Raw genomic sequence first — 18,985 nt, 5'->3', positions numbered from 1 at the left:
GGGTCAACCACACCACTGAATCACTCTTTTTTAAGGCTAAGTTAGGTGCTCCCTTAGAGGACTCTAAGAAGCTTTGTGAATACGGGCCCTGGTTCTTTAGCTGCTAAATGCACCATTGTGTTCACCAGCTAGTCGCTAACTGTGTCTGTCTGCTGTTTGGTGCTGCAGCCAAAAACGGCACAATAAGAGTAAAACTACGTACATCATTGATACGTCGTTACTATGAGAATATTGATCAAAGCTGCTTTAAAGAACTCTGAGCTTTTAAGACGGCATGTGTTGTAGGTATTTCTGTGCTTGTATCTTACAACATGAAGCAGTGAGCAGCAGTCAGGATCCATTCTTTGTGAATCAAAGAACCTCCACAAAGATGTTGGTAAGTAAACAGTGGTGCAGCCTGGGGAAGAGAAATACAACTGTTCAAACTAGAAGCTCTTCTCTGTGATGATGTTAATGCAGCACACAGAGAAACAGGAATCGGCCGGACCTGCATGGAGACTTGCCAGGGCCAGGAATGGGGGACCGCCTCTTGCCCATTAACCACCCTTGGGGTGCCTGTATTGGGTGTCACCTCTGGCCTTCCACAATTCTCTGGCCAGTCTGGAAAGTAAAAATGAATCATTTAATTATCTGCAGGGTAGTTATCATCTGTTAATTCATTCAGCCTGTATTTATCATCCAGTTCTGTACAGTTTATTCCATCCCAGGGGAACAAAAACCCCACAGCAGAGACAGGCTGCTGTGGACTTGGCTTGGCCTGCACTCACCAATAAGGGTGTCGGCCCACGGTGGACGGGCTGGAGGAGGTAACGTTGGGAAAAGAATGGAATTAGTGGTCCAATAACCACGAAAACCGCTCTGTTGATTGTCTCCATTACTCCGGAAGCGAATGACGACTGTGTTGGTAGAGATGGTGACAGAGGGTGGAGGGGCGAAGCCGCAGAAACGACCTGCAGAACAGACAAGAAATCAGCTGTTTTACCATTTTGCAGTACAGTACTTGTGACTTGGATAACAATGACTTGTTCACACCTCTGCCAAATGGACACAAGAGAATTTGTAGTCCGATAACCTACCTTCTGATATCATGTTTACTCCATTGAAGATCTCCACGAAGTCCACACAGTTTCCCAAGATGTTTACAGCTTGCAGTTCAAAGTGAGTGAAGGCCACAGTGACATTTGTTGCTGAAGGAATGGTGATACGCCATGTGCACACGGACTTGGTTTGGTAGTCATTAGGCCAGTTAGGAGACCTGATTTCACCTGTATTGCTGCTGAAGTCCCCTCCACAGGGAGCTGTGTGTGGACAAGAGGGAGGAGGAGAGAGCAGAGGGAAAGAAAAACAATGAGATGCAGTAGTTTTACCTGAAGGCCTCCACCTCTGTGTCTTCTTCAATTTCAATTTCAATTTCAATTTCAATTTCAATTTCAATTCAATTCTATTTTATTTGTATAGCACCAAATCACGACAGAAGTTGTCTCAGGACACTTTCCATATAGAGCTGGTACAGACCAAGCTCTTTTATCTACAGAGAACCAACAATTCCCCCATGAGCAAGCACTCATCTTCTTCAGTTTACTTTTCTCCTGTCTTACCCTCTTCAGGGTCGATTGCCCTCCAGGTGGCAGTGAAGCCCGTGTCCACCACTTTGTTATTGGAGGTGAATTTCATGTCAAGTGTGTTTCCATCGCTCACCAGGTCTGAAGGGGGTGTATAGCCGCAGTATGTGCCTGAAGAGAAATGAACACAAAGAACTGATGGGCACACTTTTCTAAGGAGCCTCTGTCCTAAGACCTTGTGTCTTTATTGCTTACTTATTTCTTTTTTCCCCTCTCCTATTTATATATTACACATGCACAACATACAGTTGATGCATCTAAACCCACTTGACATTTCAGGTTGAGACGGAGTTCAGAGCGACACAGCTCAGAACTACCCTCAACGTGTTATATTTGTCACTCTGCTGCACAGCAAAAAAGTGACGGGAAACACATATCTATTCCAGTGAGGTGCAGGGAGACATCAAAAAACAGGAACGCTGCACACTCGTGACGCTGGTGCAGTTATTTATCTCTACCTTTTAGGTCATTTTTCTTTTTAATCTCTTAAAGTAAGCGTGGCAGGTAAGATAGTCGATATTACACCGACTCATTTGAGCATCAACATGCGAGGATTGTCCTGAGCATGTTAGCACGTCGCTGTTAGCATTTAGCTCAAAGCGCTGCTAAGCACGGCCTCAAAAAGCCTCCATCATGTCTGGACTCTTTGTGTCTTGTGTCACATTTCATGCATGTTGAGATTCATGTTCGAACCCATTGTGTTTTCTTATTAACGTCTTTCTATTTATAAATACACATAGAAGTATTGTATCAGTATTTTTCTAGTTTGTCATTTTTGATATGACATATTACAAGATACACTGAATCAATTTTGCTGCCTATGTTTGACCTTAAATATTGCATTGAAGCATTAGATGTTAAGATACAGATTTGTTCTTTTTGTTTTTTTTGTGGATTCCTTCTATAATTTCAATGGAAGATGTTTTCTATTTTGATTCTTATTTTGCATTTTTCCTGTTTGTGCTTATTGGTTTCTTAATTTCTTTGTTTCAGGCCTTCCTTGAGTTGGCCTCTCCAGCTGATTGTCCCGATTTGAAACAACTGTCACAGTTAGTATCTGTGATGTAATGTGAATTTTTGGATTTTATCCTGAAGAAGGTAATATGCAACTTTGCTGTGACTTCACACATACTGTGATGGATGTTTGAGAGGGGGTGATGCGGTGTAGCATATAATACAAAACACTATACAAAGTAATCACATCAATGAATGACCTAGTAAAGTCATTATAAAGTGAATCGGAAAAAGGAGGCAGATGTTCACATACCTAGACTTCCTGATCTGTCTGTGAGGCTGACTTTGTCATTCAGGCACAGCTGACTGTCCTCCAGGGAGAAATTGTGGAAATGGAGGTGGACCAGTTTGCCGGGGGGCACCTGGATGTTCCACTGGCAGCTGGCTTTGTTGCTGTAGCTGTGAGGGAAACCCATAGAGGACACTGTGCCGCCTGTGCCATTCAAGACCTTTGCCCCTCCACAGCCAGATGCTACACAGGGAGGACAGAGGGTGAAAACAAGCAAGAAATTCTTTGTACCATATTTAGTTTTTGAGCAAAATGGGTCAGTTTAGACCAGCTGGATTCATACTGTGCTCATTGTAGATGTCCCTGCGGATGACATTTTCAATCCAGGGGAGGTAGGCAGAAGAGCGGGTGAACACGGAGGGCTTCTTATCCATAATGCATCCAAGAGGGCCAAAGCTGGTTATACCATGAACTGTCCAGTTACCGCCGGCGGTATCCTGGCACACCAGAGGACCACCTGAATCTCCCTGTCAAAGCCATGAATCAGCATCAAAAACACCATCAGCATGTTGTTAAATACCATTTGTGTCAAGTTAGGCGTGTGAATTCATCACATTGATGATCAGTATGGTGTAAAACCTCTGGCATCTATTAGTCCTGTACGCTTGTGGAACTTGTTTTACCTGACAGACAGACTTGAGCTCATCAGGCTTAGTATAACCACAGCAGATCATGGAGCTCTTGACCTGGAACCACCAGTAATCCATCTTCTTGCAGGTGTCGTATGGCACAACAGGAAGGCCGACCTGGTTAAGGGTGTCTGCAGCTACAGGATTCAGTGAATTTCCTGATAATCACGCAAAAACAATTTAGATTATTACAAAAACCTTCATCTTGACACATCAAGGAGCATAAACACAGGAGGTATTTGCACATGAAGTCCAGCAGAGGGCATACAAACTATGCAACGGTGAATTTTAATCAATGATGGGTGAAAGTCTTCTGAAGTGATGCACTATAATCCTATTTGAGTGAGTAAAATAACCAATTTTAAGTAGTTTAAAATTAGTATGTATGAGTATAAACATGCAAATGTGAAGCGCGTGTCCTGTACCGGTCTCATCTCCCCAGCCAGTGGCATAGCACATCTTGCCAGCAGGTAGCATTTCATCCTTGGTGGGAAGGCAGGCATAGGAGATCTCATCAGTGGGTTCCACCTCTCCATCCAATCTGACCAGGGCAATGTCAAACTCCACTGAAGGCACTGTGGGATACTTGAATTCCTCATGGCGATAGATGGCAGACACACCAAAGCAGCGTTCACTTGGCTCTGTGTAGGTCAGGTTGTTTTTGCCAAGGCACATGCGCCAACGCTGCAGCTCATCAGCGTATCTGGGTAGCAGTGAAGCAGATGAATCAATCAAAAAACTTTAGAGTTTACAAAAACCACAGTGGACAAGCTGAGATACACGTCACTGTCGCTGCAACATATGAACTGACATGCTATTGGGGCTTTGCGACATGGGGATTTTTGTTTAACAGAAACAAATTTATACAGTACACAGCATTTTGTACCACATCACACCACTGTGGCACACAACCCTGTATACATCCAAGCTATATAGCACACAGGCTCCTGAGTGCATCAGCATCTCTCTCGAAAGGGGACTGTAGACCATTAGCCAAGGCGTTGAGGCATCTCTAACCAGGCATTGTTCCTGCACTGTAATATGCCTGAGGTAAAAAGCACAGACACCAATGACTGCCTTCTCTGATTAAGCAAATAGGCCTCCAGAAAGTCTCTGAAAACTTTGTGGAAAGAAGTGGAACTAATACCCGAACTACTGTACACATCTCTTCTTTTTTTTGCTCATGCACTGTATGTGAGAATGAAGAAAGAGAACATTTACTTTAGGAAGCAGTGGGCTGCTGTAAGCACCCAGTTCTTATGAATAAGAGTACCACCACAGGTATGGGAGAAACTGGGTTCTGGACGACTGTCGGGCCAGACCTGAAACAAACACACAGCCACGAGAAGAGAAGAAGTCATTACAGATGATCATTAGAGATGAGTTGACTGGTGTCAGCGGATTAATATGAGAGATAGGACCTTAACATGTACTTGGTTGTATCTTCACATTAATATTCTACATTTATTAGCCGAGTCTCTCACCTGCATGGACACCTGCCAGGGCCAGGAATGTGCCTTGGCTTCCTCCCCGTTCACAATGCGTGACATAATAACAGGAGGAATGGCTGGAATCCCACATGGTCTGGGCCAGTCTAGAAAATGATAAGAAAACCATTGTGATATATCCTGCGTGGTTGTCTGTGCATGTGTGAATTTGTTTGTGGGTTGTTTGTGTATAAACAAAGCCTGAATACAGTATACAGTAGATATCTGCAGCTAACAGATAAGCCTGTGTGTTGCAGGGAAGTGGCTTTCAATCACTGGCGCAGATGCTCTGATTCATATTTTTTGAATGATTTTCCAGTCACACCAGGTTGACACTGCTGGCTACATTGAACCTCTGTTTTTGGCTTTCACTACTCCAGTCTGCAGTAATGTATTCAGAGTATCTCCATGAAAATATAATGTCATGCTCCTCCTGCAAAGGGTCCTAAGCTGGACTTGTAAACATCTCCATTCCCAGGCCAGATGCCTTGACATCACAAAATCACTACACTCTGCATAAAAACACAAATTTCCTCCAAGGAGTTGGCATTAAATTGTCCCAGTCACTCTTATCCTATATTTTCTCCCTTCATCCCTCACTCTCTGCCTCTCCTCCCTTCACCCAGCTCATAGGGCACCTCTGGTCAGAGCCTGGGTGGAAAAAAAAACCCCAGAGGCAGCAGAGTCCATCTATAAAACTCTATTTCAGCAATTGGCCTGCCAGGAGCCTGGGCCACCTGGGGCTCATGGCTGGGTGAAGAATGAGGATTGGGTGTCAGCAGCTAGGAAGGAAAGCGAAGCGCTAGGCCAGTTCACACTGTGTTCTCAGCACCGCCATATCACTTTATTTTACTGCACATCTAGCACAGCAAGGAGGAGATGGGAGAGGGGGGTGTGAAGAGGGGGTGAGGATGAGGTGAAGGATGAATCAGATGAATATAAGGCAGGCCTGTGTGCAGCTTCGAAGGAGCCCTTTGAAACTAAATGTCGGTCATTGTGACTGTTGGAAAATGCTCGTCTGCTAACCTGAAGATGGTGTGACTCAAGAAACCCCAAATTTCAAACATGAGGCTACATTATACAAACAAAACACAATACTACAGTTTTGTGTACATGTAGTTAGTGTAAAAATACTACACACTACGGTATACTGCAGCCTTGTAAATGTGGTACTCCTGGGGATACAGCTAAGTATAATTTTTAGTATCAGTAATTCTGTTAAATAGTTAAAAATTTAAATATGGGCCGTAATAACCGACTTGCATTTCCTGGCGAGGACAGGCTACTAGTACATTTTGACATTTTAGCAGCGTGAAATAGACTCACCGACTGTATTGAGTATGATTGATTATTAAGATTGTTGCAATTGACTTTTTGGCCACATGGGGGCAGTGTAACAACCTGACAACTCTGTCTCATTTATGTGACAAAACTACATCCGGTATTCCCTCTGCTTTAAGCTCAGTTTACCCAAGCAAAAATGTGGCTCTGCAGCAGCTACACGCTCCGTTATGTTCAGCAGCTCACCGCTGATGTTTTCTGTCAGCTGTCTGGCGCTGAGCAATTAGTGTACCATTGATCTATCAAAGCTTTAGCACTGAAAACAGCTGTGCTGTGTTTGGAAATGAAGTCGATGACAATGGAGTTGTGGGCCAGTTAACACTAAGAACAACCCCCTATTGCATGACACATCGTCAATTGATCCATTGTTAACATGAAAAATACAGATTACTGCAGCTTTAAATGTACTTTTACCATTGTAGTGTAATGCAGATGTTAGCTAACTGTGTCAGATACTCCACCTATGGCAATATCGTCCCAGGGGTTGGGCTGAGCAGGCGCATCGGTGGGAGGAGGCAGACTGGAGTCTGTTGTCCAGTAAGCCCTGAAGCCTTTGGCCTCAGTAAACAGGTCTGTGTGGAAACGAATCACCAGCCTGTTGCCTTTTGTGTGGATGGGAGCAGGCAGCTTAGTCCCACAAAATGGACCTAAATTGAAAGAACAATTTGTCCATAATAAACAAAGTGACACAGAGACTCTACAAGTCCTAGCACGGATACATCAACAGCAACAATGCAGATACACAGTTTTATAAGTTAGTGAATTCATGGCTGGAGCTCATGTTTCATTTCAATGTGATTGGCCGCTATGAAAGATAAAAAATAGTTTTGACATGTAGCAAATCCACAAACCAACTTACCGTGCATTTGCATCAGCACATTAGTCTCACTGTCGATTTCGTACATCATTAAGTTATCGTAGCATTTGGATGTTAGGAAATCTTTGGCCTCGAGGTCAAAGTGGGTGAACGTCAGTGTGATGTTGGTCCCCGAAGGCGCAGCGATGTTCCACATGCACTCGCTGTTAGCCTTGTAGTTCATAGGCCAGTTCAAGGACTTGATAACCCCGGTTTCCTCCTCAGAAGAAAAGCCACAGCCCTGGATTTCTGAAACAGGAAGAGGGAACGATCATGAAACTGTATGAGATGCGTGATTGTAATTAGATAAATGTCGACAAACTCCAGTATCTGCCTGTCAAAAGAGGGTCTCAAGGAGTGAATATGCAATCTCATTATGAGACATGAAACAGAGCTGAATCTGTTGGTTCACCATTTGGAACATGGAACAAGTTCTGAAGAATCGTTTTCATGTATTTGTACTTCAACTGAGTTTTTTCATTAGATTTCAGAGGGAAATACTAAAATAAGGTTAACAAATACAAACTGGTGAAAGGTGAGCTGCAAATCCAGACAATGTATACAATGTCAAAACGAAACAAGTTAACAAAAATGATCACAAAAGTAAACAGTGAGGCGCAGGTCCAAAAATATACTCTATGACAAAATAATGTACACAGGTCAGTGGGCAGTAACATGCAAATCCAAAATATATGCAGTGTCAAGAAACGAATGGTAAGGATAGATATGTATGAGGAAGTACCATCTAATTATGTCTGTATTTCTATTTAAGTAAAAAAAAAAATAAACCTTTATTTGCAAAAGACTGCTTCTGCTATCATTTTAAGTTTCATCTTTCTTTTCATGCTTCACACTGCGCTCTGACCTGTGTTTGGACTGAGTTTACACTGCCGATGCAGTGACTTGCAGTTTTTATAACGATGTGATTCAGGAGTGGAATGTTTTATGGTTAGCCTTAATGAGGTGTTGATCTCCTTCAGCAGGTGTGAGTGTGTTCCTGTTTGTGTCTCAGTGTGTGTGTGTGTCCTTGGTACCTCCAATATCCTCAGGATACACAGCCTCCCAGTTGGCGGAGAATCCCCGGTCTGTGAGACGACTGTCGGACTGGAAGGTGACGAATAATGTGTTACTGCCACTGACCATCACGGGGGGAACCATGTAGCCGCAGTGAGTGCCTGAGGATGAGGGAGAGGAAGGACAGAGGTAAAAGATGGAGGTAAATGGAGAGAGTAGAGCCAGGAACTGGGGGATGGATCGGTGAATGCAGCTGAACAGATAGGAGAGGTAAATACTGTTAGCGCTATTGGGGCTAAGTCAGTGTGAGTGTGAGCTGCTGAAGCACCAACAAATGAAGGTGACTCCACTGTGACTTCATCAGCTCCTGAACACAAAATCAGGTGGAAAGTGTTCGTACCAACAGGGTATGAACACAGAAAATAGCACAAACTGGTAATGTCAGCAAACATTACTGGCAGACACAGAGCTCGATTGAAATGCAAGATGCAGCTTATTTGTGCAGTTAAGTCAACTTCTGAGGAGGCGACGGATCAATCAGTATCTTTCAGTGTGTGACAGATGCATGCGCACGACCACATGTAAACAGTCTTTCACATTTATTCTTATTCTTTATTCATTTGTGCACACTGTAATACTCTCTGTACTACATGATGCATATTATTGCTTATGAACATATGTTTTCGGTTGTAAAAGGAATCATTATTGTTTCTTCTTCTATAACTTATATCATGCTGCTTTGAGGGATCTTTGAAACTAATAGCTTGACAGACTTCTCAGGTTTTCAGAATCTTAGCTGCTTCCTCTCTTTTCTGCTTTCTCTCTACACGCCCTGAAATAACAGCACACACCTATCACACTCTCATCGCCTATCTGTGTGTGCGTCACAGGGAGTGTGCTCATATCTCAGCGCTTTAGTCCTTGAGAACTCAGCAATAGATAAAGCTGTATCAGCCTGACTGCAGCAGTTGAAGTGAATAATAAGGTGAGGTAATTTACAGTTTGCTGGGCTCTTTGCAAAGAAGATCCTAATCAACAGCTTTACAGCAGGGGGCATGTACTGCATGATACCACGGTGCTGGAGTTGTTAGTCTATGTGCAACACACATGAAACAAAGTCCAATTTTCTGACAGGTCAGGTCAGAAAGTGATGCTAAATGTTGGCTAGCTTGGTTGCTGTGCTTGTCTTGGTGCCTGACCACCCAAATTTGAAATACAAGAACAAGTTTATAACCTTCACTCCATCATAGCTGTGATTCAGGCAAAATGTCACACTTATAAAACCTAAGTTGTAAAAATATAGAATTATATAAAAAAATACAAAAAACAAATGAGCGTTATTAATATAAAAGAGTAGAAGAATAAGTTATGGCTCACCTAATGTGCTGTATTCATCTGAAATGACCAGTTTGTCCTCCTTGCACTGTCCAGTCTCTCCTGTGATGGCCATTTCAGTGATTTGCAGTTTAACCAGCTGTCCACTGGCCACAGATATACGCCAGCTGCTCTTTAGATCAGCAGGATATGGATTTGGGAAACCCGCAGACTGGATCACTCCTTTGCGCCCATTGAGGATTACTGTACCGTCACTTCCTGTCCAATGATAGTACAGGAAGTAATGTTGAAAACAACATTTGACCATATTCACACCTCATTATGCAAATTATCCATTTAGTAGCATTTATTCTCTTGATTTTTCAGTTGATGAGGACCAGCTTGCTTTGACACAAAGCTGGCCAATGACGAGGTTCATTAGGCACTACCTTAATTGGCCACTGGAGAAAACGGATCTGTCAGCCAATAGCTTTAATACAGTGATGAATAGTTAAACCTCAAGGGGAATCTCACCACTCACACAGAGCTATTTGCATTTATCTTTATCTGCCAGCTGTCACTTGATTACACCTGTGTTTGTGCAAAGAAAGGTGCACAAGGAGGCCTAACGGTTACGTAAGGTGTATGAACAAGCCCTCATTGACCAGGATACAACCCTCACAGTCCATGTGGGCACACAGATAATTATACTTAATTGTGCATTGGCATTGACTTTCAAGAGATAACTGAGTTCAGTTTGACAGTCTGATAAAAAAAATCTCTAAAGTCAGCGAAAAAAAAAAAAGGATTGCAATGGACAATCTGATTAGGAAGCTGGTTCAGCAACATTGATGTTGACGCTATCATTCGGTAGTGAGGCTATCAAATATCTCGACTGGAGACACGCAGGTAGGCTCGCTCAAAAAGTCAACAGCACCAACTCAGTTTAAGAGGGACAATGAAACACAAAGGTGGATCTGAAGAGAATGCTTACCAGGAGTTGTGGAAGGTGTCGGGGTTTGTGTAGGAATAATAACACGTGGAACACTGGTGTAGTTTGCACTGAATCCTGTAGAAGTCAAAGTTTTGTCCGAATGGAAGCGGACCACCATTGCGTTGCCACTGGACACCACTGGCTTTGGTATCTTCCCTCCACAGAATTTACCTTTGATGGATTGTAGTCAGTGTTAAAGGGTGATTAACAATCACAGAGGCTTGTGCAGCACCAACAGCATCCCTGAATTTCAGTGTAGATAACTAACAATTAATCAATTTAGCTTCAGCTTCAACAGTGAAGTCTATGCAGACAGACTTACAGTCATTAAGTTCAAAATAGACTCCAGAATCTCTGCTCATTGTACAACTTCTCTAACTTTTAATTGAGCTCATCTTTTATTCATGGTGGCACATAGTTGACATTGCTAATGTTGAACAAAGCCCACAGTCTATTCTGAAATTCTAACACATCCCTTTGCTTTCTGATGGCACATCCAGCTTTGACACAGTCTGTGCAGATGTGGGATGTTTTAAAGCCCCTGTTAATCTCATACATGAGAGGCACATTTATGTATTTTATTCAGAAGCAAATGCCTTTGTTCTTGTGTTTCTCACTGCAAACTGGACACATGTACAACGTCATGCTCACCTAATGAAGAAGAGTCAGCCCTGTAGCCATCGTACACCTCAACAAAGTCTCCACAGGCCTCAGGGACCAGGTCAAAGGAGTTAAACGTCAGACGAACCCTCTTGCCTGTACGTCCTGTGATTCTCCACTGATCCAACGTAGAAATAAAGTACACACACACACACACACACACACATGCACTTGTTTCCATCACTTGTGGAGACATTACGTAGACTGACATTCATTTCTCCTAACCCTAACCATAACTGTTACTTGTCTAATCTTAACTCTTACCCTAACTTCATGCCGGCATCCTAAAATTTTTACCAATTACATGATGGGCTTCAGCATTTTGGTCACGGCAGAGTTGTCGGTCCCCAGACTGTGGGGGGGTTTCTGGTGTTGGAAACCAAACACGCACGCACTCACCAATCATTTGTACCTGCATCCCTAAATAATCCTCTTAAGCGTAGCTGATTTTAAAGGAATAAAGAGTGCATAACTAATTTTATCACTGCCTCTGCTCTTGTTTGGACAGGTGGTGACCGGTCAAGCTGACGCACAGCAAGATGAAATGATGATGACAGCCAAATAGCACCATATGACTCCACGTCCAAACCCTGCATGCAAGCGCTGACACTAAATTTGATTCTGATTTGATTGGATGCATTAATCATCGATCAAGACCACAAATGCTGTCAACATGCCAATCCATTCCAGCAAACTCTTTATGACACTGTGGAACATGTCATGTGTTTATTACATCTTCCTGGTACTGAGTTTCACTTAATTTGCACAATCCACAAATAAATTCTCTTGGAATAAAATAGAAAAAAAACTGTTTGTTTCATTTGTTTCTCTCTCTAAACCGATCTTCTTTTGAGATCAGTAGATTTAATTGGTTAAAATTACGTAAGTAACATCAGCTTAAAATGAAAATCACCTTATCAGTGTATTTTATTAAAGGAGCAATTAAAATGATAACAAAGAGGTAGAGTATAAATGAGATTAAAAACACAACATTGCAACCTATGACCCCAATCATATTCACTGACTGACTTTTAAGGTAACGTACAAGGTTCATTTATCATTTTACAACAATTTGTAAAATTTTACAACAAGGTTGTATAACAAAATATTCGTTGGAGTCCCTTTGTGCTGCTCATGAAACAGAAATTATATAAGTGGATGAACAAATAACAAATCATGTGAATAACATTGTTTTTAATTTTCCCAGTCAGCTTTATTCTATGAGCAAGAAGAAGAAAAACAAAACTACAGAAAATGAATATTTTATGTTTTTCTAACAGCATGTCCAGGCATTCTCCAGGAAAAAAGCCAATTTCTTTATTTATCTAGAAAAATATCTGTATTTATTTATCTAAGGTATATACATTCATTGGCTATATGAAGCGCCAATCATCTGCACAGCTGGTTGCAACTGGCTGGATGTTGACATGAAAGAAGAGAAGGAGGCACGTCCTTTCAGTGCGGACTTTTGTTGGCTACTGTCGGCTGTGGAACGGAGCGGCCATCTTGAGACCAATATATCACCTGCGTGTACATGCTTACTGGAGTTATAGCGGAGAAAACATGGAAGATTAGGGAAATATTGATATCAAAATACTTCAACTAGTTAAAGAGAATAAATGTGCCCAAAGTGTATTCTGAGTTAGATATTTATTTCCAGTCTGTTGCACACTGTCCAGTACGATGACTACGATCTAACATCCTCTGATAAGGTCAGCAGTGCTTCCTCCGATGGAACAAAGCTCAGTGTAAGCAAACGGTACCATGTAGCTGTCACATTAGAGCTGTTATTGTATATCCTTGCTTGTGTGTGTGGCAGTACCTGGTATGATGCTCCATTCAAGTAGTTCTTCTCAGGGAAGCCGGGGGTCATAAACTCCCCCTGGTCACCTTGGAGAAAGCCACCAGCTCCGACTAAATCTGGAAGCAGGGATGGAGGGAGGGCACTTCAGCTTCACACACACCTCAAGGATACCCACAATACACCCCTCCACTCCCACCTACCCACCCTATTTTCATTCCCCTTCACCTGCCCCTCAATTGATCCAGCACCCGCGCCTACATTAACTTTCTAGGTCAATCATATACTGTAAGATAGACATCCAACATTATGCCGGAGCCAAGGCAGTTTTCTGGCTGAAATGGATTTCCACTCATCCTCGTACCTGATGTGGTCTCTGGATTCACAGCTTTGTAATTAGCCTTGAATCCTCCCGCTGCTGTTTTGCTATTGCTGTCGAAGTACACCGTCATTTGGTTTGTAAGTGACACCAATGGCTGCGGTTTGACGTTGCCACAGTATTTACCTGGAAATACAACACAAATTAAGTAAAAGAGACGGGACAGTTCTGCACAGGCTATCCCTCTGCAGTGAAAAGAAGGATTAGCTCACACAAGGAGACACAAAATGACCACACAGTGATTAAAAATGATCACAAACATGCAAAACAAAACCACAAAGAGACACAGAAATAATAATATCATAAGATTTTAAGTTGCTTATTTGGCATTCATATATTAAACTGGATAAATTCTGTAATTATTAATAATAATAAAAAATAAGTGTATTCTTGCCAAAAAAAAAAACCTACAACATTGCTTTGAATTTTGGTCATTTTTACTCATTTTACGAACGTGCCCCCATTATTAGAATCTGTGCCCCAGTCTGGCCTGCCTGTGGGTTCGTTTGCCTCTAAATAATTAAGAGAGATCAGGAATCCAAGATATCTGTGAACCAAGAGCACTGCTTCAAACTCTGCAGCCTGGTTTGGGAACTGTCGGTCGAGTGTGTCTAACTGTAGGTAAACCAGTGTGCAGTGGACCAGCAGCAGTGTGTGGCTCACTAGCTGAGTCTGCCAGCGGACGGATGGACTGATTTGGGAACGACTTCAAAGCTGCCACTGCAGGCTGAGGGAGCTGGTCTGTCTATGTTCATGTGAGTGAGTACGTGGTTTTATGTTCTGTAAGCGTACATCTGTCTGTGTATTTATAAATGTCGATCCATCTCTCTGACTAACAAAAAAACCAACAACTCTTTCCTTTTCCCCTTTAGGTTAGAGCTAAGATTTACCAATGGTTCCCAGAGAGTCTTGCAGAATAATGAAGTCTCCTGTGCAGAACTGGGTGTCCTCCAAAGCAAACTCCTCAAACTCCAGATAGATCACCTGTGACAGAAACAGGCAGAGGTGTTTCAACTTTCTTTTTTCAATCTTAGAAGCTGATAGGAGAGACACACTGCTCGGTGCAGGTGTGTTCACGCCTGTGTGTGCCTCTGCGTGTGCGTTTCTGTGTGTTTAAAGACAGCAAAGGGAAGACAGAGACATAAAGAGACAACGAGAGAAGCAGCCACTGCATGAGGAAGGTGGCCATGCTCCTGTGGGTGTGGGGAGAATGAAGGAGACAAGGCAGCCATCTGTCCAAGACGCTGCCGCTGCATTCATCCCAGCTGGGCTCCACTGCTTGGCCTCACATGAGACAGTTTCCCCGACAGGAACTCGACTGATTTACACACCAGGCACAAAGACTATGTGTGCTGTTTTGATCTGCAGTGTCCTCTAAAAAGAGGCAATGAATGTGTTGAAATGTTTTTCAAGAGGAAAATTATTTACACACAAAAATCCTAAAAATCTATTGTTTAACATTGCATTGCTCACCAAAGACCGTCAGTGAAGTTGCTTTCTATAGTTCTAACTAAGCCAAGCTAAGCCTTTTTTCGCTTTTCTGTTACCTTGAAACTGATATTAATACTTAGATTTCTTGTCCAAAGTGTCTGACTCACAACGGATATTTAAAAAACAAAGATTAAAGCTGATGCAGCAGAACCAGAGATAATTGTAACTCTACACTGATTGAGGTCTGGAAGAGCAGCGATGAAGATCCTTGTCACCTTGTCAGGGTCCACAGTGATGTGCCAGATGCAGCTCTGGCTATTGTCGTAGGAATTAGGGAAGTTTGGGCTGGTGAAGATGCCCGACTCTTCAGTCAGCAGCTGAGGACCACTACATCCTGAGAAATGCAAAGACAGCCTTGTTATTGTGACAAGTAAAATTCCGCTGAAACTTGTCTAGCATGCTAGCATGCTAACATTTGCTAATTAGCACTAAATACAAAAACAGGTGAGGCTGATGAGAATGTCATTAGTTTTGCAGGTGTTTGACTGTGAAGTAAAATACTGGACAAAATGAAATTTTGGCCTGTTGATGGTACAAAATGTGAATGTCTGCAGAATTTCATTGCACTCCATTCAACAGATGTAGCTGCGGGTTTTCAGCCTGAACCTCAGAGGTGGACTGACTGATGGACACTGCCATGCAAAGAGCCGTGGTGCAAGCTAAAAACATTTTTGTAATGTTCATTTATTGTTGTACAAACAACAACACTGCAGGTAAAGAGGGGAAGTAGTTACCATGAAATTGAAAGGACTGAAAAACACCTCATGGTACCTGTAGTGAAAAATTCAAATCAATGGAGATGCCTTGGTAACGGCATTGATTATACAGTCTGTCATCGGCCTCAGCACGCTTTCCCCTGTGGCTGGGGCAGCTTCTGTTCAGGATTCTGCAGCGCAGCTGTGTTTAACATCACAAAACTGGAACATATTTGTTTATTTAGGCAGAACATAACTGTCATGTTTCCGTTATGTAAAACAAGTCGTCTCATTCTGGGGGTCGATGATCCTTTTAATGCATAAAGTTACGCATGCTGGGTTTTTTTAAATTTGCTGCAATAATGATGATCAAGCAGTGAAATACTGCATGAATAAATAATACAGAGCAAGTGACAGCGTGCAAGACCTCACTCCTCATTGCATGTCCTACCCGCTAACGCACCTGTCACACACACGGGTGAGCAGAAGACTGATGACTTGTGACGCTGAAGGAAAACTGGATTAGCTGATACACATTTCACACAAACCTGAACAATTCAGGCAGCTGGAATTTGTCTAGCTCACACTGAAGGCGTTTTTCTCAAAGCAGGTTTCTTAAACGAAAAATAAAATTGGAAAGAGATGAAGGAGAGGAGGAAGAGGAACGACCTGCTGTATTGACTTACAGTAAACACTACTGATGTGGTGACGACACACACATGAAGCTGCTCGTAGCACACAGGTCAGGTGTGCAAAGAGCAGCAGCACAGCTCTTTTCTTTGTTTTCCCTTCCTGTCTGCTTTTAATTTTCTTGGGATATGAAAGAAAATGGGAGTGTAGGAAAATAAATCCCACTGAGAAATGTGTTTATTTACTGAAGATATTTGCTTGATTTTCTTTTTCATCACAGTAAGGAACAATCCTAACCCATAAACTAATTACCACTAACTCTTCTTTTAACATTTCCCTCCCTGATTTCCTGCTAAAAATCCTGTTCTCACATTTACAACTGAAAATCTCAGACCAGGACTGAGAGTCTAGGGCCATGCTGTTTAGCTAAATGCTAACATCAGCACGCTGACATACCGACAACTGCAATGCTAACGTGCTGATGTTAAGCAGGTATAATGTGTAAACTATGCTCACCAACTTAATTTAGCATGTTAGCATGCTAACATTTGCTAATTAACAATGATCACATAATTCAGTTGAGGCTGATAGGAATGATATTAGTTGCAGGTGTTTGGTCAAAAAACAAGATGTTGCACAACAATTTTGGCCACAAGAGAAAAAGTCGTTGGGATTCATCCTCTGGGAAGCCATGAATGTCTGTTCAAAATGTCATAGCAAGAAAAATTTAGTTCACGATCACATTTTCAAGACCTTTTCTTTGAGAAATGGATTATACATTTATCACAATTTTTTTGCTTAATTTTTGCAGTCAACATTTGGGACAAATCTAGATTTCTTTTTAATTTTTTTTTACCTTCCATGTGCCTCCAAGATCTGCTAACTCTCTGTTGTTCAAATCACTGGCAGGTAGAGATTAACCTGTTGCTATGTATTTACTTGTGGGAGAGTTTTTTGGGGTAAAATATGTGTACATTTGCGTGTCTTTGCGTAAATTCCCACAGTTTTTAAACCTCCAAATCAGCAGCTCATCACTTGCCATCCTGCCAAGTTAAGGTAAATCTCAGACCGCTGTCAATAAAATCTACAGTAACACTGACAGTAAACTTTGTCATCCATCAAGAGGCTGATGGTCCAGTTTGACAACATGCTTGTCAGTGCTGCTCAGTCACTGATGCAGAGGCTTCAGGACGCTCTCACGTTTGACTTTCTATCCACACTCTTCACTGTTTCTGCCTTGTCTTGTTATTTTTCCTTACAGCTGCTGAAACAATCACCTACATGCAGAGACATGAATGAGTCACTGAAACCTGCAGTGCTAAAATATTTCCATCCATCCATTTTCTATGCCGCCTATCCCTTTCGGGGTCACGGGGGGGCCGGAGCCTATCTCGGCTGTCAGCGGGCGGGAGGCGGGGTACACCCTGGACCGGTCGCCAGCCAATCACAGGGCACAAACACACTCACATTCACACCTAGGGGCAATTTAGAGTCACCAATCAACCTAATGAGCATGTTTTTGGTCTGTGGGAGGAAGCCGGAGTACCCGGGGAGAACCCACGCATGCACGGGAAGAACATGCAAACTTCACACAGAAAGGCCCGACCCGGGAATCGAACCGCCGACCTTCTTGCTGTGAGGCACGCGCACTACCTGCTGCGCCACCATGCAGCTGCTAAAATGTTTCATTCTCTTTTTTCTTGTTGTTGAAATGTTAACAATTAAAAATTGCCTTGTAATTGTCTTTCAACAATATTAATGTGGTGTCAATGTGATGCTGAGTTTTATCTTATCTTAGACAGATGTAATAACTGAACACGAAGTATCAGAACAACATCAGCACAGTATTGAGGCATGTTTTGTGGTATTGATAGAAGTGTAAAGACTCACCTTCGACATGAGAAGAGTTATCTTTGTCAATGAAGTAGAGGACTATAAAGGCAATGCAGACTCCGGTTACGGCCACAAAGAGAAATATCAGACATTTTTCAAGGGTGCTCATACCCCTGGACCGACGGTGGTCCTTCCCCATTTTTCACACAGCAGTGAAGATGCACCAAACTGTGTCTCGTCCAACAATTCACCGAAGCACTTAGTACTGACACAAGGAGGCCTGGTTTATATCCAAACTTTGACAGCACAGATGAACCTTGACCTCCGTCAGCATGCCATCCTGGGAAGGCTGGATGAGATAGCAATAAATGCTATAGTAATATAATGACAGGTTAATGAATATAGATGGTGTCGCCACCACAAGGTCAACGGCATATCTTTGACATGAACTGATTGACATAGAGGGTAAAAGGAAGATCTATCACTTTTGGCACAGACAAGGTGGTTTTAGGTGTTCGATGTGATCATTATTCATGAATCCTCTCAAATGTGTCACAGGATCTAATAACATGATCTTTCACTCATCCACTTCTTTAAGTATTTTTTTTTCTGAACAAATGTGTGACAAAGTTCAGTATTTTAAAAGGCAGTATTTTAAAGTTAGTTTTGCTGCTGATCACATTCACGTGTCTTTTATTCATGGCGCTCACTACAGATGAGCAAAATCAGCATTTGCTCAGCTCTGATCAGCAAATGCACTATCTTAAAAACTGATGACAATGTTTTACTATCACCAGCACTCAGCAAGAGAATTATAGAATATTGATAGTCATCAGGTTTAAATCAGCTGATACCCTTGACCAGAGATAATGAGGGGCATAGCTGCCAATGAGAGTTTTTATTTCTTATTTTGTGTGGGTTTAAGCAACCTGAGCT

General features: G+C 42.3%; 1 protein-coding gene across 1 annotated transcript; it reads right to left on the bottom strand.

The window, feature by feature from the left end:
• Positions 1-297: 297 nt before the first annotated feature.
• On the bottom strand, positions 298-18,248 carry LOC139349789 (cubilin). Its single transcript, XM_070990783.1, has 22 exons — positions 18,107-18,248; positions 15,107-15,225; positions 14,291-14,384; positions 13,386-13,526; positions 13,043-13,140; positions 11,212-11,338; positions 10,561-10,731; positions 9,630-9,845; positions 8,273-8,413; positions 7,242-7,487; positions 6,844-7,029; positions 5,039-5,148; positions 4,776-4,876; positions 3,980-4,257; positions 3,549-3,712; positions 3,209-3,392; positions 2,890-3,108; positions 1,599-1,733; positions 1,077-1,298; positions 768-950; positions 488-600; positions 298-397 (listed from the first exon to the last, which is right to left on the bottom strand). Exons 1-22 carry the CDS (start codon positions 18,246-18,248, stop codon positions 305-307), a joined length of 3,483 nt encoding a protein of 1,160 aa, XP_070846884.1. The 3' UTR covers positions 298-304.
• Between the last annotated feature and the right edge of the window lie 737 nt (positions 18,249-18,985).

Source organism: Chaetodon trifascialis, chromosome 2 (assembly GCF_039877785.1).
Source record: "Chaetodon trifascialis isolate fChaTrf1 chromosome 2, fChaTrf1.hap1, whole genome shotgun sequence".
Taxonomy (NCBI): domain Eukaryota; kingdom Metazoa; phylum Chordata; class Actinopteri; order Chaetodontiformes; family Chaetodontidae; genus Chaetodon; species Chaetodon trifascialis.
This window is presented reverse-complemented; position numbering and strand designations above follow the sequence as displayed.